General features: G+C 40.6%; 1 protein-coding gene across 5 annotated transcripts in view; it reads left to right on the top strand.

Annotated features, from left to right (window-relative positions):
* DPY19L3 (dpy-19 like C-mannosyltransferase 3) overlaps positions 1-21,582 on the top strand; it is a 77,722-nt gene that overhangs the window by 1,010 nt on the left and 55,130 nt on the right. For 2 of the 5 annotated variants that reach the window (XM_045442571.1, XM_045442570.1), the window contains exons 2-3: positions 828-969; positions 3,589-3,722. In XM_045442571.1, coding sequence (XP_045298527.1) covers positions 867-969; positions 3,589-3,722 — 237 coding nt within the window. In that variant the 5' untranslated portion in view covers positions 828-866. Of the gene's footprint in view, positions 1-827; positions 970-3,588; positions 3,723-21,582 lie in introns of those variants that run through there. The other 3 variants (XM_045442573.1, XM_045442574.1, XM_045442575.1) reach the window with 3 other exon arrangements.

The following is a 21,582-nucleotide window of genomic DNA, read 5'->3' as shown; positions in this document are numbered from 1 at the left end:
TTTTTTTTTTTTTTATGAATGAATGAATAAATTGTATAATGTTGGTTGGTTGGATTGTTCTTTCTCTAGAGCAAGTTGGTTATTAATAAACTGCCCAAACAATCGTGTCCGGTAACTGGTCATATTTAATAGTAATTAGTAAAACGCTGTTCATTATTCAGAGGAGTGAAGCAAGATGTTCCTGGGGACCGTCGCCAGCTTACTCACTGCCACCACTCCCTCGCCTCCCACTCACTGCTTCCAAACCAGGCTCCTGCACCCTGCCTTTACTCCCACTGTTGCTCCCTGGGATAGCAGCTGCCCTGATTGGCACACCCCCGCTGCCATCACCACTCAGGCATATTCGTAAAGTTTCCAGTGTGAATTGTTTTAAAGAACGTCGGTATTAAAATTCAGATACCTAAGACGAAACAGTATTTCACTTCTTCAGAATCAGGCTATCAACAGATTTACTACCGAATAGTATGGAACTGTGGAACATAATATAAAACTGCATAATTATGTGACCAATTGCGTGGTAACTGCAGTGGCTCAGGAAGGAGAAAGATCAGCAGTGGCTGGCACAACCGAGAGAGGAAGGTTTCTTGGAGGAAGGGCAGGGGCTTGTCTGGGAGGCTTACCTGTATTCTTAACTCTTAATAATAGGTTTTAAGTAAATATTTGTGTTGTGCCTTGACAGTAGCTTTGAAGGCTGGTAAAGATTTGATGGGAAAGTGGGAGGGCATGCTAAGCCAGGGACAAGGCTCCAAGTCACAGAGGAGCAAAGCGTGTGTTGGGCAGACGGTACTGGCGTATGGATGGGCGGTTTACTTTTATGTTGTTTGTAGGAGTGGTTGGAAGAACAATGCACGTAAGTCTTTGACACCATGATATCCATCAGGCAAAGAAAAGGAGTAAAAACCACGGAAGTTCCTGAGGATTATGCAGCGCAAGAAGCAAATGTGAAGTTGGAAAATAAATTGCCATCTGGTAGGTGACTTAAAGCAGCATTTTGGATTGCTATTATTTCTTCAATATTAAAATATCACTCTCCAATAGGGTACAGATTTGGTGAGCCCTGACATTTGAGGAAACTTGTTTTAATACCCTGATGTTTTAGTTTGACATGATTTGACTGCAGTTTGATGATCCTGGTTTCACAGCTGTGACCAGATAAAAGGTCACAGAGCTCTGATTGGAACCCCTTGTTTGTCAGCTCTCTGTGCAGTGGGTTCTGGTTTTGCCAATCTTTGACTTTCTAAAGTAATGCTTTCCCCCATGCTTCAGATTTTAGTCTGTTTCTAATTTTTCTGGTTTGTGTATGCTGTTCACTCTAGACGGCATTAGCTTGGGTGACTTTCTCATTTCGTTAAGGTATTGAAAGATGAATCAAACATTTTTTTATTCTTTACTTGAATTCCTGACATTTTCTCCTTTGGTTTGTGAGGGAGCGGTGGTCAGAACTTGGTTAAGTTGTTTACGTAATGCTGAAGATTGTTGCTAAGTGTACATCAAATGACCTTAATTATGAACTTCCCCAGTGTGGAGTTGCTTTCTTAACTAAGCATGGTCAAGGATTTTTAAAAATAAGTATGAAATTTCCTTGTCTCTTCACCATTTTGGATATCTGACAGAATTCATATTAACTCAGCCATGTTAATTCTTATCAGCCAGAGCTAGTAATTTGGGGGGAGCAGTTTTATAAAATAAATCTGTACTGAGAAGTCAAACCATTCAACCATCCAATAAATAAGCAGTTTTGGACAAGATAGAGTACTTTCTGAAGACTTACACAATGTAACTTCCCGTTTGCCTTTTTATTTTCATACGCTTACTTATTTTGAAAGAGAGAATCTCAAGCATTCTCTGCACTGTCAGCGTAGAGCCTGACATGGGGCTCGGTCCCATGAACCGTGAGATCATGACCTGAGCCAAAATCAAGAGTCAGACACTTAACCAGCTGTGCCACCCAGGTGCCCCCAAGTTTGCTTTTTTTTAAATTAAAACATAACTTTGAGGATTGTTCATTTTACTGAGGCAATATTTATTCATGTCAGAAAAAAAAAAAAAACCCTGAAAACTAAAGAAAAGCAAAAAAAAAAAAAAAAGGAAAGAAAGAAAGTATTCCCACAAACAAACCCATCCTGAGACTGTCATCCATGAAACTTGATGTTGCTGTGGAAATGGTGTTCTTGCCTAGGCACACCTTCAAGCAGTCACGTGGTTTTACAACGTTGGGATCCTGGCTGTTTTGTAATTTGCTACATTTCTTTTATTATGTTCCAATCATGTCACAAGTCAGTCAGTGTGTTTTAAAAAATGTTACTGGTGTAGTCACTGTGTGGCTTATAGCATAACTGATTTAAGAATTCCTGGTTGAATAAGTGGTTTTAAACCTTTCACCTATACGAACAGAACTAGAGTAAATGTTCTTGTGGCCAAATGTTTGTTTAAAACTTTATTTGGGGGGCGCCTGGGTGGCGCAGTCGGTTAAGCGTCCGACTTCAGCCAGGTCACGATCTCGCGGTCCGTGAGTTCGAGCCCCGCGTCGGGCTCTGGGCTGATGGCTCAGAGCCTGGAGCCTGTTTCCGATTCTGTGTCTCCCTCTCTCTCTGCCCCTCCCCTGTTCATGCTCTGTCTCTCTCTGTCCCAAAAATAAATAAACGTTGGAAAAAAAAAATTTTTTTTTTAAATAAAAAAAAAAAAAAACTTTATTTGGGGTTATATGCCAAGATTTGGAATTGCTGGTCAAATGGTATGCTCGTTTTGGTAGCTTTTCCAACTTCCTGCCCTCTCGTGTTCCAGAGAGCTGCCACGTTATTCTCCTACTAGCAGTGTTTGAAAACTACTCATTTTGTACCCTTGTTAAAACAGCGTTAACATTTTTAAGCTGTCAAATTGACCAGCATCTAAAAAATTGTAGCCCATTGTTTTGATTTGCATTTCTTTAATACTAATGAATATGAATATTTTTGTCTGTCTGTTGGCCCTTTTTTTTTTTTCTGTGCATTGCCTGTTTGTCTCTGTAATCTCTTTCCAACTGAAATATTTAGTTTTTTAATCCTGAAAGTGTTCATCCCATATTGAGGATACTTAAGCTTTCTTATACGTGCCATGAATATTTTTTTCCTAGTTTATGTCCTTTAACTTGGATGTTTTTCTCCCGATGGGCTGTTGAATTTTAAGTAGTCAAGCTTTTTGGTAGCTTTTAATGAATAAATCACAAATTATACATAGATCATCTGAAAGATTTTCTATATCCTAGACCTGCACCCCACTTAACTCCTCCATTTGACAAACTTCACAGTTGAACTACAGTTACTAAACTATGCCAAACACAGACCATAGGTACTAAGATAACTAAGGCAATGAATAAGCTCACGATTTCTGCCAAAATGGACAAGTGAGCAATTAGATACCGTCGGGTAAAAACCGTAATGAAGTATGAAAACAGGTCTCCGGAGTCACAGAAAGGAGTTCCTAACTGTCTCCTGGGAATAGAAGCTTCGCCAGTGACAGGCAGTTGGAACTTAGCGTACTTGATAGTCTGAAGTGGCACTATTAAATTCTACATTGTTTACTGACTTAGTTATTTATTTTTTCTAAAAGGTGGTACCAGTAGAAGATTATGGAAGCTTCTGTCATTTATGGTTGGTGGAACCATTGCCCTTTGCATTGGACTTCTTACATCTGTCTACCTGGCCACTTTACATGAAAACGACTTATGGTTTTCTAATATTAAGGTATGGCATCCTATTACTGTTGTATGATTTACTCATCAGTATCTCCAGTAGTTAAGTGTGTAGATGAAGGACCAAGATAATGCTGCTTTGCTGTGAAGAATCTAACCTCTTAAAAGGTTTGCCTATAGCGTAGAAAGACTTTGTTATTTAAAATAACATCAGAATGTTTGTCATCAGTGAGTTTTCTCATTTCATGAACTTGCTCTAGTTATGGGACAGTAACTCTAAACCAGTATTTTCCCACTGTACGTTGTGAAATTGGTGCAGTAAATCATGAGTAACGTTCGTCATTAAAATAAGATGCAACAGGATATTATCATATACACTAGGGTTGAGAATTGTTTGTGTAACTGTTAATTATATGTATGTATGTACAAGCTGGGTCACAGTATATATATATTTTTTTCTGTTGGGCACAATAAAAAAATAAAAAGCCAGTCCTCTAAACCATGGAGTGTTAATCTGGCTCCATAGACGACCTCAGTGCGTTCCTACCTTTCTAATTGTACATGCAGTGGTTAGAGGGTCGGGGAACCATTATTTTCATCACATTCTCAGGAGGGTCTGTGACTTCTTAAACACCAATTTCCTTGTTCTCTTTTTTTCTCTTTTTAAACATTTCTAGATGTCTTTTAATTTGCCATTGTTTTCAAAACAAGCATATCACTTAAGCAAGGAAACTTTTAGATCACCAGGGGTTTTCAATCCAAATATACTTTGTTTTTTTATCCCAAGCGTCATCATCTTTGACCCTATTTACTATTGTGGCTTCTAATGACTAGTTGTTATAAACGTAAAATTCACTATCAAAGGTCAAATATTTATAGGTGAATATTCAAAAGAATCAATGCAGAATCTAAAACAGTTCTCGGGGTACCTGGGTGGCTCAGTCAGTTAAGCATCTGACTCTTGATTTCGGCTCAGGTCATGATCTCATAGTTCATGAAATCGTTTTCTGTCTCAGGCTTTGCACTGACAGCATAGAGTCTACTTGGGATTCTCTCTCTCTCTCTCTCTCTCTGCCCCTCACCTGCTCATACACATGAGCGCACGCGCTCGTTCTCTCAAAATAAATAAACGTTACAAAAATTAAAAAAAAAAAAAAAGTAAAACGGTTCTCAAAGAGAGTTGTCCAAAATATTTTGAACTTTGGTTCCATTACTGAAATGAGTCTCCAAAGGGGACTACTTTAGGGGCGCCTGGGTGGCTCAGTCACTTGAGCATCTGACTTTGGCTCAGGTCATGATCTCACTCATGGGTTCGAGCCCCGCGTCAGGCTCTGTGCTGATGGCTCGGGTCCTGGAACCTGCTTCGGATTCTGTGTCTCCCTCTCTCTCTGCCCCTCCCCTGCTCATGCTCTGTCTCTCTCTCACTCAAAATAAATACTAAAAAATTAAAAAAAAAAAAAAAGAACAAAAACAAAGAGAACTACTTTGAATGACAAATTTAATTTATACAGATAACTTATAGTATGTTTATTTTAAAAACCTGTCCTTCTTATTCTATAGGTGTAGCATGTATCTATGTATATATTTTTATACAAAAATATCATGGTACAAAGAATAATCCTTATTCTTTCAGGAACAGTGGGTAGTTTTTCTTGTCAAGAAAAATTTCACTCACCTATATCTCTTTATTTTTTTTATTTGTTTTTTTTTTAATGTTTATGTATTTATTTTAAGAGAGAGAGCATGCGCTAGCCAGGGAGAGGCAGAGGGGGAGAGAGAGAGAGAGAGAGAGAGAGAGAGAGAGAGAGAGAGAGAGAATCCCAAGCACATTCGATGCTCAAAGCCTAAGCCGAAATCAAGAGTTAGACTCTTAACCAACTGAGCCACCCAGGCGTCCCTCGCCTATATCTCTTTAATAGAGTGCTTATAAACAGATTCCCTATAACTAAACAATCTTATGCTTATTTATCAACACCAACATTTTGAATAAAGACTGAAATATCCCTGTGTGGGCATATAGCTAAAATTAAATGTTAGTAACTGTGTGGTAAGTAAGAAGATGCTAAAAGAGGTCACATGGCTTAATTTCAAATTGTAATTTTAGCTCTTTAAAGTTTTTAGGTGGCCTTGCTAGTAACCTTAAATAAATATACCCCATCATCAAGAAACCTGAGCACCCTTGATTTTCCTTTTTATTCTCACCAGGTTAAAGAAGTCATTATACTTTTACCTAGTGTTTATGAAGCACCCCTTCTGTGGGTAGCATTTATTGAAACACCATGGGGAATGTGGAAAGAATAACAGAGACTAATGAATTTGCCAGCAGGTTTTCCAGTGTAATAAATTGATCCAGTAAATACATATTAAGCACCTATAGTATACCTGCAGGGACTGCATTCAGTTGTAGCGATACCTCCAACTGCAACAAGGCCCCTGCCTGCAGGGAGTTCACACCCTTGAGGGTACAGGCAAGTTGGCAGACATTACAGCCCATCCAAAATCAATACCTTGCTGGGGAAAGGCATTGCGGGAACACAGAGGAGGGGTAGCCTAACCCAATTTTGGACGCTCAGGGAAGGTTTTCTGGAAGAAGTGATGGTTAAGGAGACCTGAAGGATGAGAAAGGTTAACCAGTCAAATTGGGGAGGAGAAGTGAATGTCATAGGGAAGGGACATGTGCAGGAACTTTGAGAGGCAAGAACGTTGAAAGCGTTGAAGGTGTTGGCAGTAGTCAGCCTGACTGGAGAACAGATGGGAAGAGAGAATGTACAGGGATAATAAACAGAGGTCATCAAGGTACAGCAGTGTCATTGTCTTGGCGTGCTAGAAAGATGGCTCAGGCTGCAGCGTGGAGAGTGGACCTGAGGAGGACAGCGCTGCGGGAAGAGGCAACCACCAAGAAAATCCAATTCAGTGGATTTGGTAATACCTGGATGTCAGTAAATGCACGTCATCTGTGCACCAGACACAGATCTAGGCCCTGAGAAAACAGCCTTTGAATTCTGTTCAAAGAGGAGGGAAGAAACAGGAACCAACAAGAAATAAGTCCTATGGTAGAAACCAAACAGGGTGGTGACATAGTTATGGGGAGGGAAAGCAGACCATTTTGAAGACCAGACATACATCAACGCTTAAATCCTAAGAAGAACAGCCAAGCTAAGATCTGTGAAAACGTCCTAAGCAGAGGGAACAACAACCGGAAAAGCCGCAAGGTAGGACAGAACTCGTCCAGCCTGAGTATCAGAGAGAAGGCACGTGTGGCCAGAACTCTAGGAGCACAAGGAGAACAGGACCAGAGAGGAAAAGACCAGATCATGCTGGAGAGAAGTGGATGAACTCAGAGTTTATTAGAAGGTGGATTTAGAAGAATCTATCGATTCATCATTTGTGTGGATGGTGATTGGGAGGAAGGAATCATCAGTGGTGATCTGCTTTCTCCCATTAGCAGCTGAATAGTTGGGTGGACATACCATTCACTGTGATGCTGAACCCTGTTGGGAGGAACAGGTCTGGGCAGTGGAGTAACTTCTGACACCAGCTACCCAGAGTTATGCCAGACTTGACAGGCTAAGGGCACAGCCCACTACAACACCGCCCTCACTTCAGATACCAGTCACAAGTTTGGGGATCCTCAGGCCACCTGACTTCCGACCATAAGTAGGCTATAAATTTTGGGATACCCACTATCCCCTCAGGTTCAGTAATTCACTAGAATGACTCACAGAACTCAGGAAAGCGTTACACGTATGATGATAGCTTTAATACAACAATGGGATACAAATCAGAATCAGTGAAAGGCAGAGACTCATTGAAAGTCGGCAGTGGGGGGAGGTCCCCAAATTCAGACTTTCCATTGTCCTTTCCTTGTGGAGTCAGGACATGTTGTTCTCCTGGCACGTCAGTGTATGACAGTGTGTTGACTATTGTCAACCAAGAAAGCTCACCTGGCCTCTGGTGTCCAGAGTTTTTACTGGAGTTTTATTATGTAGGTGTGATTGAACCATTTGGCCACAATGTTGAATTCAATCTCCAGCTCCCTCTCCTCCCCAGAGGTTGGGTCGGTGTCAGCTGGCTCCAAGCCCCAACCCTCTGATCACACATTTCTCGTCTTTCTGGCTTGGCCAGCCCCCATCCTGAGTCATCTCCTTAGAACACGCTATCAGAGGTGGTCCTGAGGAACCAACTGTGAATGACAAAGATGCTGTTATCACTTGGGAAATTCGAGGATTTATTGGCTACCTCCCAGGAACCAGGGACAAAGGCCAGCCAGATTCTTTAGAGGGGACGGTGAGACAGCAAATGATAATCCATGTTTGGATACGTTATGAGTCACTTTCGAAACAGTCCAAGGAGGGAGATATGGAGTAAAGGGAGCTGGATCCACGGATGTGGAGGCAGGAGTTCCATCTGTGTTGGAAATGGACATTTTCATATTACCAGCTTATAGACGTGTGGGCAAGATTGTTGGAGGAGTGTGCAGAGTGAGAAAGAGACCCTAGGCTAGTTTCTTGTCTCTGCCTCAGATACCATCTGGAAGAAGCTATAAAACAGGAACGTACTCGAATCTAACAGGTTTCTTCCCACCGACACCTCCATCCCCTGAAATGTACAGTTGAGCTCAGTCTTATTGCATCTTCTCTTTATTCAAGCAATGGCTTATAGCACAGACTTGTTTTCTCTGCATCACAAGAGGAATCCTCAGATGTTTCGACTGTTTCGCAAACCTGATGGTACCTCTGCGTGGGCATTTGGCTTGTTTTTCATCTTCGATCATGTAGACCCAGTGCTGTCCAGTGGAACTCTGTGCAGTGAAGGAAATGATCTTTTTCCACACTGTTCAGTACAGTGGCCATGAGCCAAATGGAGCTGCTAAACCCTTGATCTGTGGCTGTTGCAACCGAGGAGCTGAATTTTACATTTTGCTGAATTTTAAAATGTGTAAACATTTTCTGTGAATAAACCATGAAGCTGGTAGCCATTAATGATCAAAGACATTGCTCAGTCAGAGGAAAAGCTCATTTTCCGAGTTTATATATGCCTTCATAAATTTTACTCCTGTAATTTACACCATTTTCATATTGGGGGATTATGGGAATACTTGAGAAGTGTAAATCTGTTTTCCTTTTGTACTTGTGGGTTATAACTTAAAATTGCTAGGCTACTTTTTTTTTTTTTTAAGTTTATTTATTTGTTTTGAGAGATCATCCCAAGCAGGCTCCGCACTGTCAGTGCAGAGCCTAACGTGGGACTCGAACCCAGTGAACCAACCGCGAGATCATGACCTGAGCTGAAATCAAAAGTCGAATGCCTGACTGACTGGGCCACCCAAGTGCCCTGGCTAGGCTAATTTTCATGAAAATACTTTGATCTCCAGATACTTTGAATTCATTGTAATTATTCAGAGAGTAAAAACATTGCTTATAATATAGACAGGGGCACCTGGGTGGCTTAGTCAGTTAAGCATCCGGCTCTTGATTTAGGCTGAGGTCATGATCTCACAGTTGTGAGATCGAGCCCCTACGTCAGGCTTTGCACTGAGCAAGCATGAACCAGCTCTGTCCCCCAAATAAATAAATAAATAAATATTAAAAAACATATTGAAACAGGCAAATCATAGAGTTTATGTGTTCAAAATGATTTTTTTTAAGTTTATTTATTTTGAGAGAGAGAGAGAAAGTGTGATGGGAGAGGGGCAGAGAGAGAGGGAGAGAATTAGAATCCCAAGCAGGCTTTCCATTGTCGGCACCAAGCCTGACGCAGGGCTCGAACCCAAGAATCACGAGATCATGACCTGAGCCAAAGTCAGATGCTTAACTGGCTCAGCCACCCAGACCACCCCTAGAATGATATTTTAAATGTTAGTTGCTGATCATAACAGCATTAGTATTTGAATGAAGGAGAAGATGCTGGTTTTAAGTGGTCATGGGAAATGTATATATACTATCCTTTCTTGGCATATTTTTAAATTTTATTTTTAGTTTTTATTTAAATTCCAGTTAACATACAGTGTAATATTAGTTTCAGGTGTATGGTATAGTGATTCATCACTTTCATACCAACACCCGGTGCTCATCACAACAAATGTGCTCCTTAATCCCCATCACCTATGTCATTCATCCCCTCCCCTCCCCTCTGGTAACCATCAGTTTCTTCTCCATAGTTAAGAGTCTGTTTCTTGGTTTGCTTCTGTCTTTTTTAACCCCTATGATCATTCGTTTTGTTTCTTAAATTCCACATAGGACTGAAATTACAGGGTATTTATCTTTCTCTGACTTACTTCACTTAGCATAATACCCTCCACCTCCATTCATGTCATTGGAAATGGCAAGACTTCGGTCTCGTTTATGGTTGAGTGATATTCTGTTGTATGTACGCACCACCTCTTCTTATCCATTCCTCAGTCAGTGGACATTTGGGCTCTTTCCATAATCTGGCCGTTGTCAGTAGTGCTGCTGTAAACACCGGAGTGCATGTGTCCCTTTGAGTTCGTAGTTTTGTATTATTTGGGGAAACCCTAATAGTGCAATTGCTAGATCATAGGGTAGTTCTGTTCTTAATTTTTTGAGGAATGTGCATACTGTTTTCCAGAGTGGCTGCACCAGTTTGCACTCCCACCAGCAGTGCACCGGGGTTCTCCTTTCTCCACATCCTCGCCAGAGCATGTTGTTTCTTGTGTTACTGATTTTAGCCATTCTGACAGGTGTGAGGTGACAGCTCATTGTAGTTTTGGTTTTCTTAGCATATTTTTTAAATTAAAAGTTCTTCTCCTACTGTGTTAACAACTGTGTTCTATTTTCCTTGCTGGGAAATTGAAAGTATAAAGTTTTTAAAAATAGCTTTTATTGAATGTCTGCTATGTGCTTAGCACTGTTTTAGGTGCATTTTGAGCATATTTAATCTGGCTGTCTCCAAGGACCAAACATTCTAACTCTAAATTGTCCTTTATTTAAAAAAAAATTTTTTTTGTTAATGTCTATTTATTTTTGAGAGAGAGAGAGAGAGAGAGACAGAGCATGAGTGGGGGAGGGGCAGACAGAGAGGGAGACACAGAATCTGAAACAGGCTCCAGGCCCCGAGCTGTCAGCACAGAGCCCGATGCGTGGCTCGAACTCATGAACCATGAGATCATGACCTGAGCCGAAGCCGGACACTTAACTGACTGAGCCACCCAGGTGCCCTTCTAAATTGTCCCTTAAATGCAACCTGCTTTTTTGTTGCCCTTTATTATAAACAAAACAAACTGAAAGGGTTCAATGCCCATGCCTTACTTGCTGTGCTACCCTATGGTGCCCGGCACATCATCAGTGCTGAGTGATAGTGGGCTGTTTGGAGTAGTTCACCTCTACAGGTGAGGGAAGCGGTCTAGGCAGGGGGATGGGGGATGGGGACAACGGCTGCTGTAAAAGATCTGGGCCAGCACTAGAGCGAGCAGGGGGATGCAGCTTTGGGAGCTGCCTTCAGGCAGAGGACACAGAAGTGCTGACAAGTGGGGAGCCCATCAGTGTGTTTGTCATGATTTGTGTTTAGTAGACGCTGGAGTGAAAATACACATAACACTGATTCCTTTTAGTTTTTGAACATGTATTGTGTTACTGCACAAACTGTATTGTGACAACAACAAAAAACTTTTAAGTAAAAGACATTACTCAGTTTTCATTACCTCATCAAAAACCAGTTTTCAGTTTTCCCTTCCATTCTGCATCCTACATGTGTATATATTTTACTTATTTATGACTCCAACATAGTTTTCAAAATCAGACGTCTCTGATGTTACCTCATATGCTTTTTCCATATGTACATAGGTATACCAACTTCCACAATTATTATGGACATGATTGTTTATATAACTCAAAATTTAAAAAAAATTATACTCTCAGTTATTTCACTGTTTCTAAGCTCCCCAATTTTGGGGTAGTTAGATTGTTCCTGTGAGGGTAAAACCCCTAAAATTGCTTATTAATCAACTTCTTGTTTTAAAGTGGCCGTGTAAAGATGTCAGTTCCTTCTTTCTTTAGAATTATCTCAAAGCAATAAGGAAAATGAAAAAGAGATAGTTATTTTCCAGCCTTGATAGAACTAAGAGTGGTCTCTGATCTGGAACCATAGTGTATGAGGAAGGGCCGCCTAACCACGTGAAACTCAGAGGAGCATGGAAAGGTAGGGAGAGAGGATTTTGGAGGAAGCCTCCAAAGCCGAGTTCTCCAAGGTTACTGGCATATCCTGAGGGGTGAGACCGAGGTCCGCTGTGGAGAACCACGGGGCCAGATGTGAGCAGTAATGACGGAAGCTTTCCTGGAGACGCCCTGGTATGAAAGAGAAGTAAGCTAGGCAGGCTAAAAGGAGTAATCACAGAGACAAGCCATTTTTGTACAAGTGGAATTTCAGAAGACCAGGATAAAGAGAGAGAACTTGCGTGTTGCACAGCTCTGAGGCTGCCAATCTTGGTTGGCTAAAATGAGGAAAAGACTAAAGAGCTCACTGTTGTAAACCACGCTGAATCACAAGGAAGATTCTCGCTGGCCTGACTTGTGGCCCTGGCCTGTCCCCCACATGAACTTCTGCAGGAAGTTGGTTTGGTAAGAACTTGTCACATACAGAAGGGAACTAGCACAGGATCTGTACAATGAAACTGGAAGAAAAAAAGGAAGAGAAGAACCAAGAACAAGTGTTGGTGAAGAGCAGTCACCGGAAAAAATTTATAGCAGGGACATGAAAATTGTGACCAAACAGGTCCCATTAAAAACCAGACACAATAAAAACAAACAAACAAAAAACAGACACAGTGGGGGCACCTGGGTAGTTCTGTCAGTCAAGCTCCTGATTCTTGATTTTAGTTCAGGACATGATTTCACCTTCGTGAGATGGAGCCCGTCTGTGAGTGCAGAGCCTGCTTGGGATTCAGTCTCTCTTCCTCTCTCCCTGCCTCTCCCCTGCTGATGCTGTCTCTCTGTCTCTGTCTCTCTCTCTCTCTCAAAAATAAATAAAAAATAATAATAAGCATTTGCCACCGTAGAAGATGGATTCAAAGCAGGGATGTAAGAAAGTCTATACCGTCTCCAAGGAGATCCAGGAAGACAACAGAAAGAACTGAAACGTGAACTGGCAGAACTTAGACAAGAAGTAGAATCAAAAGATAAAACCGTAACAATGACAACGGTGTTGGAAGCAACACACAAGACTAGACTCTGCAGAAGGCACAGAAGGAGAAATGTTGGACTGATAAAAGTAAACAAAATGAAAAGGAATGCGTACAGTTACGGTAGTAGGGAGAAGCTGACAGCTGAGGAAGACAGCAGCAAACACACATAATTTGTGTCCCAAAAGAAAAGAACCAAAACAATGAAACAAGGGAGAATCATGTTTAAAGATATAATTCAAGAAAACTTGAAAAATGAAAGATGAATTGAATCTACAAGTTGAGGGGCGTCAACTTGGCCTCGACAGATCATCAGCAGGGTATAGTTCTGTGAAATTGGTGGCCTTCAACAGTAAGAAATCCCCTGGACATCCAAACAAAAGGGAGACAAGTCAATCTGGCTTCCAACTTTTCCATGGTGACATTTAATGCTTAAAAGATCTTGAATGATGTCTGCAGAAGACAAGAGAATGTGATTTATATATTTTAATGTAGTCATTCCATCCTGCATAAAGCACCCAACAAACTGTTTTGATTCTGAGAAATCTATTTTTTTTAACACCTGAAGAAATTGTTAGAGGGAAAACTTTATCCGGCCAAGAGATAAAAGGCAAAACAATGGCAGAAGGCCTATCGGTGAAGTACAAACATATTTAACTGTAGGACTAGCACCAAACATTTATAGACAAAATATATATGATGTAACACAATGTAGTAATACTCAGCGATGTTATAACTATGAAATAGTAGCAATAACAATGTAGTAAAAAGAAGAGGAAGGAAAAGAGAAGGTAGAAGATGGTGGAGGTATCCATTTCTTTATTTTTTATAGCTAGAAGTCAAGTTTCATTTAAAAATGATAAGAGACAGATGTATATAAAAGAAAAAGCCAAGAAAATATCAAGTAAAATTGGGCAGGGGAGAAATACAAATTTCATGAGATTATAATCACTCGTTAGAGGAACTCAGTAGATACTATCTATAGAAATAAAGAATTAAGTCATCCTTGAAAGTTACAGTTCTAGAGGTAACTCCTACAATAAAAACATAAACCTTCGAAATTAAAAGACACACACAAGCAGACACAGGCAATAGAGTAGAGGATTTGTTCTAAAAAATGACAAAAACTGCGACAGAAAACGTGTTAACACAAAATGTCAAAATATTTTTGTATGAATAAATATATGTCTGCTTTACTCACCTGATGAAAACTCTGTGTCACAGAGCAAAATCAAATCACTTACTATATGCGTAAGATTCTCCCAGAACAGTTTCTTAGAAGGATTAGAACTAAGGTGTAGATGAGAACTTATTGAAATACTGCAAAAAAGGGGAAAGAAAGTCTCAGACAGAAAAAGGAGGCAAAGAAGGGCAATTTTTCAGTGATAAAGATGCCGACCACAGATAGGACTATCTATGTGTCAAATAACTTAACAAAATTTATAAAGCAAAAACTACAGGAAATACAAGAAGTAATAGAGAAACCCATTACTGTTGAGTTTTAATTCTTAGTCCATAAAAAAAGCAGGTGGTCGAAAATGAGAATATAGAAGACCTAGAGAAAATAATAAGATCTAATTTATAAATATCTAGTGACAGAATGTATGTTCTTTTTAAATATCCACAGAACATTAACTAAAATCCTCATATGTTCAGCCCTAGAGAAAAATCTCAGACCCAGAAATACAGTATTTCCTTATCACGTTGTGGTAGCGCATAGAGTTGTCTTGTTCTCAGCTTTGGAGATAATGGTCATAGACTCACAGTATGCCCTTTTAATTTATTCATTCATTTAAATGAAAACTGGAGATAACTAATTAAAAAGAAAAAGCTCACTTTCTGCAAATGTAAAAACAACTTCATAAGTTTTTGTTCACATTAAAACTGAACTTATAGAAATTATAAACAAAATCTAGAAAATGATGAAAACAATGTTTCAGGATTATGGAATACAGCTAAAGCAGTATTCAGAAGAATTTGTAGCTTTAAATATTGTATTATGAAATAAGAATGAGTAAACAAATGAATTCATTATTCCACTTACGTAGTTGGAAAGTAAACAAAATCTAGCAACAGAAGGAAGGATAAAAATAAAATAAGAAATTGATGAGTTAGAAAGTAAGAAAATAATAAATGAGTGATTATTTGGGGAGTAAAAAATAAGAAGGATGAAGATAGGGTAGGGAGTACAAATACCCAAAATAAATACCAGAAATAATTGCAGAGATGATGAAATGTGGGAGCAGAGAAATAACTATAGAGACCATGAAATAGGAAGGAGACACGTGGTCTGTTCTGTTTGATTCCGTGCAAATTAGATGAATGGGTGAAATGGATGCTTTTCTAGGATATAAATTGACAAAACTAGCCCCAGAAAATATAATTATTTCTGCAAATGTGATAGAGAAAACTTAATAAAGAACTACCCATCCTGCACTTCCCAAAACAGCAGACCCTGTTGATTTTCTGGAGGAATTTTACCAAACTCTTACTGAAGAACCAAAATATTCCAGTACTATTTCAGCCATTCTAGAACACCAAAGAGAAAGAAAACTTCTAGATTATTTTTATGAGTCAGGCATAACACACCAAAACTGAGGATCAGAATATAACTACAGTCAATTTTTCCCATTCCCAGCAGTTATATTCTAAAAGTCACCAAGAACACTGAATTAGAGAATACTAGTCATTGCTCCTGGGGACATCGCGCGCGTGTGTGTGTGTGTGCATGTGTGTACGCGTGCATGTGTGTCACACATAGGTCTTAAGTTCTAAGAACTCCTGGTAGATTCTGTTTTCTTCATTTTATAAAAGAGAAAATGAGGTTCAGAATTGTTAAGTGACTTGCCTAAGGCCGTCCCACTAACAGGTACCAGAGTTGGATAGAAACCCCATCCACCTGGGCGCAGAGCTTCTGGCACTGTGCTGCACTGCCCCTTAGCGCAGTCACCTTCGGATCACTTCTGTATGACAGCTGGAGCAAGAGGCAGAGCACAGTCGGAACCGTGCGCATGAGGCAACTCAAAATGTCACTGCTCTGCACATGACTGCAAAAGCACAGCGAGTACTTTTTGTCAATCTTGTTACAGATTTTAGTTAGTAGGCAGGTTTGCAAATCAGAAATCTGTGAATGATGAGAATCAACTGTATGTAATGTAGGTAATATAAAAAAACACAGCTCAGAGACTAATCCCACTTATATATATGTTGAACCAAAAATTCTAATTAATACTAATAAAGAGAATCTGGTTGCACGTTCAAAGTAAAACGCTCCATGAAAAAGTTATTTTTCTACCAGGAAACTAAAGGCAATTGCTGAGGAATCTAGCAATACACTTGTTTGTTCTGTTAGTACTTCAAAAGATGCAAGAAATGGTATTTGGAAAAAATATAGTATCATTTTCTTGTAACACATGTAACAAAATAAGAATTGGCCAGATGAGCCCACGACATCAATGGAATAAAACACAAAAACCATGTGATTATCTTAAAAGACATTTAAAAAGTATTTAACAGAATTCAACAACTCTTCATTTTTTTTTAATGTTTATTTTTGAAAGAGAGAGAGAGTGAGAGGGGGAGGCACAGACAGAGAGGGTGATAGAGAATCTGAAGCAGTCTCCACACTGTCAGCTCAAAGCCCAGCGCAGGGCTTGAACCCACGAACCGCAAGATCATGACTTGAGCCAAAGTCAGATGCTCAACCAACTAAGCCACCCAGGAACCCCTCACCAACTCTTCATAATAAAAAAAACACTCAACAGACCAGAAATAGAAGGGATCTTTAGCTTCAGGAAGGCCGTCTGCCAAAAATCCAACAGCTAACATCATATTTAATGGTGATAAATCGAAAGTTTTCCCCCTAAGATTAGGAACAAGACAAGAATGTCTACTCTAGCCATTTCTATTCAGCACTATACTAGAGGCCCTAATCAGGGAAATTGGGCAAGAAAATGAAACGAAAGACCTCCAAATTGGAAAGGAAGAAGTAAAACTGGCTCCGTAGAAAACATGATCTTCTATATAGAACCCACTAAAAAAACTATTAGAACTAATAAATGAGTTTATCCAGGTTGCAGGATACAAGATCAATACACAAAAGCTAATTGTATTTTTATACAGTAGCAATGAGCAAACCAAAATTAAATTAACAAGAGTTTCTTTTACAATAGCAAGAGGATAATAAGATACTTAGGAATAAATTGAACAAAAGAAGTATAAAATTTAAACCGTGTTCATGAATTGGAAGACAAGATTGTTAACATAGCAATACTCCCCAAGTTGGTGTACAGATTTGATTGATCCCTCTCAAAATGGGATGTTTTTGCAAATGTTGACAAGCTGACCCTAACATTTATATGGAAACTGAAAGGACCCAGAATAGCCAAAGCAGTTTTGAAAAAAAAAAAAAAAAAAAAAAAAACAAAGAAGACTCACAACAATAATCAAGACAGTGTGGTACTGGCATTAGGGTAGATGAAATAGCATTGAGAGTCCAGAAATAAACCGTTACATTTATGACCAATTGATTTTCAACAAAGATGCCAAGACAATTAAATGAAGAAAGAATAGTCTTTGCAACAAGTGATCAGAGGACAAATGGATATTCATGTGTAAAATAAGGAAATTGGACCCCTTCCTCGTACACACACACAGATGAACTCAAAGTGGGTCAGAGACCTAAATGTAACTCTGAAGCTTCTAAGAGCACACTGTACACCCTGTATGTTGGCCAATTTGACAGTAAATTATATTTAAAAAAGTAAAATGCAAAGAAAACATGAATAAGTCATCATGGCTTTGGGTTAGGCTCGGCCATCCTAGATACACCAAAAGCACAAGTGACCGAAGGAAAGGAAAAATAGTTACATTGGACTTCTTCAGCATTAGAAAGTTTTGTGCCCCAAAGCATACAATCAAAACGAAAAGACACCACTCAGGGAGAAAATATTTACAGATCATATGCCTGATAAGGGATCTGAATCTGGAATATAGAGAGAACTATAACAATTCAATAATGAAAACACAGCCCAATTTTTTTTTTAATGAAAAAAGGACTTGAATAGACATTTTTCAAAAGATGATATACAAATGGCTAAAAAAGCACATGCAAAAAAGATGCTCAACATCATTAGCCTGTCAGGAAGTTCTACTCAAACCCACAGTGAGATAACACTTCACATCCACTGCAGGGCTGTAATAAGAAGACACGTAATAACAAGTGTTGACAAGGATGTGGAGAAATTGGAATGTTTTACAGTGCTGATTGGAATGTAAAATGATGCAACCACTTTGGTAAGCAGTCTAGCAACCCTCAAACAGTGAAACAGTTCTCAAATGATCTTAGCCGTCGCATTCCTAAGGAAATACCCAAGAAAAAGGAAAATATACCGACACAAAAACTTGTACATGAATACTCATAGCAGCGTTTTTCATAATGGCCCAAAGAGGAAACAACCTCAGTGTCCACTAAGGGAGGAATGGGTAAGTAAAATGTGGTACATCCATACAATGGAATATTATTTGGCGATTTTGCAATGAGTGATACATGCCGCAGCATTAGAGGAGCCTCGAAAACATGCCGAACGAATGAAATCAGGCCCAAAGGACCACATATTGTATCATTTCATTTTATGGACTGTCCCGGAGAAGCCAACCTAAAGAGATAGAAAGTAGATTAGTGTTGCCCAGTGCTACAAAGCATGGGGGATTTGTAGGGTGATGACTCCGAGTGGTGATTCTTTTTAGGGGTAATGAAATGGTCTAAAATTGATTGTAGTGATGCACGTATAACTTTGTGAGTACAGTAAAAGCTATTGAATTGTACACTTTAAATGGGTGAATTGTATGGTATGTGAATTCTGTCTCAGTAAAACTTAAAAAAATAGATGCATCGTTTTTTTTAATATAGCATGAATACATTTCATTTATTTATTTATTTTTATTTTTTTTTTTTTTTCAACGTTTATTTATTTTTGGGACAGAGAGAGAGAGACAGAGCATGAACGGGGGAGGGGCAGAGAGAGAGGGAGACACAGAATCGGAAACAGGCTCCAGGCTCTGAGCCATCAGCCCAGAGCCTGATGCGGGGCTTGAACTCCCGGACCGCGAGATCGTGACCTGGCTGAAGTCGGACGCCTAACCGACTGCGCCACCCAGGCGCCCCTAGCATGAATACATTTCAGACCAGATGCTAAGACCTTCCCCATTAGGGAAACACTAGAACAGTGCTATCTATCTAGCAGAACTTTCTGTGATGATGAAAAGTTCTTCATGCTGTATTACTAACACTCTAGCCGTTAGCCATTTGTGTTCAAAAACTGAGAAACTGAATTTTTAGTTTTAATTAAATTTAAGTAGGCACATGTGGCTAGAGGTGTATCCCAAGCCAAAGCTGTTAGTACTATTGTTTAACATTGCTTTGGAGGTACCAGCAATATAAACAGGAGAAGTAAAAAGTATAAAAATCAGAAAGGAGGAGGTGAAATTACTTGTAGGTCATGTCATTATATACCTGGAAACCACAAGAGAATCTGAAAAATTATTACAAGCAATAAGAAAACTCAGTAGCAGGGACTAAATACACATTTAAATATACAGAAACCAAAATATTTTATTTTAAAACTTGTCAGATTTAAAAAAAAAATTTAATGCTTTTATTTATTCTTGAGACAGAGACAGAGCATGAGCAGGGAAGGGGCAGAGAGAGAGGGAGACAGAATCCAAAGCAGGCTGTGGGCTCTGAGCTGTCCGCATAGAGCCCGACGTGGGGCTCGAACTCGTGGACCGCAAGATCATGACCTGAGCTGAAGTCGGATGCTCAACCGACTGAGCCACCCAGGCGCCCCCAAATTTGTCAGTTTTTAAAAGTGCTGCCTGGCAGTCCTGTTACACTTCCTTTGTCCATTAACCCCCCAGCTCTCCTAGACGACCGTTCTAACCTGTTGTTCCTTGCTTTTCCCCCCAGACCTTCCCCAGGGTTACATTGCTTCCTGTTTCACTGTGGAGGGGAACCCACTGCCCTCCTGCGTCCTCTGGCTGGGGTTCTGTCAGGTGAACTGACAAAAGACAGATTAACAAGAGAAAAGTGTACAAATTTACTTAAGACAAGTTTTACGTGACACTAGAACCTTCATAAGGAAATGAAGACGTGAAGAAATGGTTAAACCTGAGCGTTTTAATACTAGATTTGAAAAAGAGTAGAACGTGGAAAATATAGGAAGAAAAGGGGCTGAACTTAGTTAGCAAAGCCTGTTTGTTCAGATTCCTCTCCATGCCCCTCCACCTTCGGAGATAAGGATTTTTTTCCTCCGGGTAGAGGGAGTGCACCTTTCACAAGACAGTCTTAGGACCTGCTTCAGGGGACCAGGGAGAGGCAGAGAGCCTTCCTGCACCTGCCATTTCTCACATTCCTTCAGCTTAAGATACTCAGTAAGTCAAGATGCCGTATTTGGAGGTAGCATTTCGGGAACCCTGTCGACTGAGGAAGGAGGAGCAAGCTGAAGAGACCTCCCACGTGCTTCAGCCCCACATCTGCCTGGATCTGTGCCCGTGTGCACCGACTTCTCACCCTGTGGGTGGCATCTGCTCCCCTGCCTTCGGCCAAGTTACATCCCTCTGGCAGTTGAGTCTCCCCTGCCTTCTCCCGTCCTGGGGTCGGGAAGGCTCTTCTGTCCCCATCTTCTCTTTCAGCTACTGTCCGTTGCTCTGCTCACCTTAACACCCAAACACACCCAGAAAGTGTGCAGCCCCACAGTCTCTATTCCTCTCTTCTTAATCTCTATCTTGAGCCCACCCCAGGCAGGTTTCAGCCATGGCACTGCTCTCTAAAAGTTCCTGTTGTTCAGTTTAGTGGTCATGTCTCAGTCCTCATTTTTCCTGGACTCCAGGACGCAGGTTCTCCTGGATTTACTCCTCCCTCTCCGGGTGGTTCTTTGGCTCCTTCACAGGCTACCCCTCAGCCTTCTGACCTCTTGTTGGCAGAGAATCCAGGGCTCAGCTCTGTACTTTTCTGTCCATTTGTCATTTCTAAGAACAATCTTACCTATAGCTTTAAATACCATCTCTACGCTCATGGCCCCCGAATGTCTGTCCCCTGCTCATACCTTCCCCTGAACTCCAGACTTGTATATACAGCCGCCTGCTTGACCACCTGAGTTGGGATGTCCAACAGGCATTTCGAACTTAACAAGTGCACATCAAACGCCTGACTGTACCTGCCCTCAGGTGTTTCTCCTGATACCTCCATCTCTGTACATTGCAGCTTCGTCCTCTGGTGGCTCGGGGCTCCTGCCCTTGAACAGTCCTGGTTCTCTCAAAGGAAGCCCTGTCCGTTTCCCTTTAGCAATGTGTAGAATGTGATCACCTCTCACAACCCATATCCCCACCGGGATTATTACAGCCGCTCAGAGCCCTTCACAGTCCAGCTCAACAGGTCTGAAACCACACTCCTGACCTCCTTCACCTCCCCACGCACACACCTAGCTCAGAGTACAAGCCTGGAGTCCTAGTTAGCTAGCAGGACTGGATGTCCAGCCCCATGTTATTTCACACCACTCTGCCCTACCGCCCCCGACCTTCCTTGCTCGCTCCACCTCAAACCACACTGCCTTCCTCATTGTTCTTCAAGGTGTACATGAGCTGTCCTGTGCGACCCACAGGCTCTCCTCCACATGGCTCACTGCCCCGCCTCTTCAGATCTCTGTTCAGTAGTCACTTCATCGGTGCGGCCTTCCCCACCCAACTGCAAGATCACAACACCCGACCCCTCGCCATC

The sequence above is a fragment of the Leopardus geoffroyi genome, chromosome E2 (assembly GCF_018350155.1).
Source record: "Leopardus geoffroyi isolate Oge1 chromosome E2, O.geoffroyi_Oge1_pat1.0, whole genome shotgun sequence".
NCBI classification, from domain to species: Eukaryota; Metazoa; Chordata; class Mammalia; order Carnivora; family Felidae; genus Leopardus; species Leopardus geoffroyi.
The sequence above is the reverse complement of the archived record's forward strand: the minus strand, read 5'-3'. Positions and strand labels throughout refer to the sequence as shown.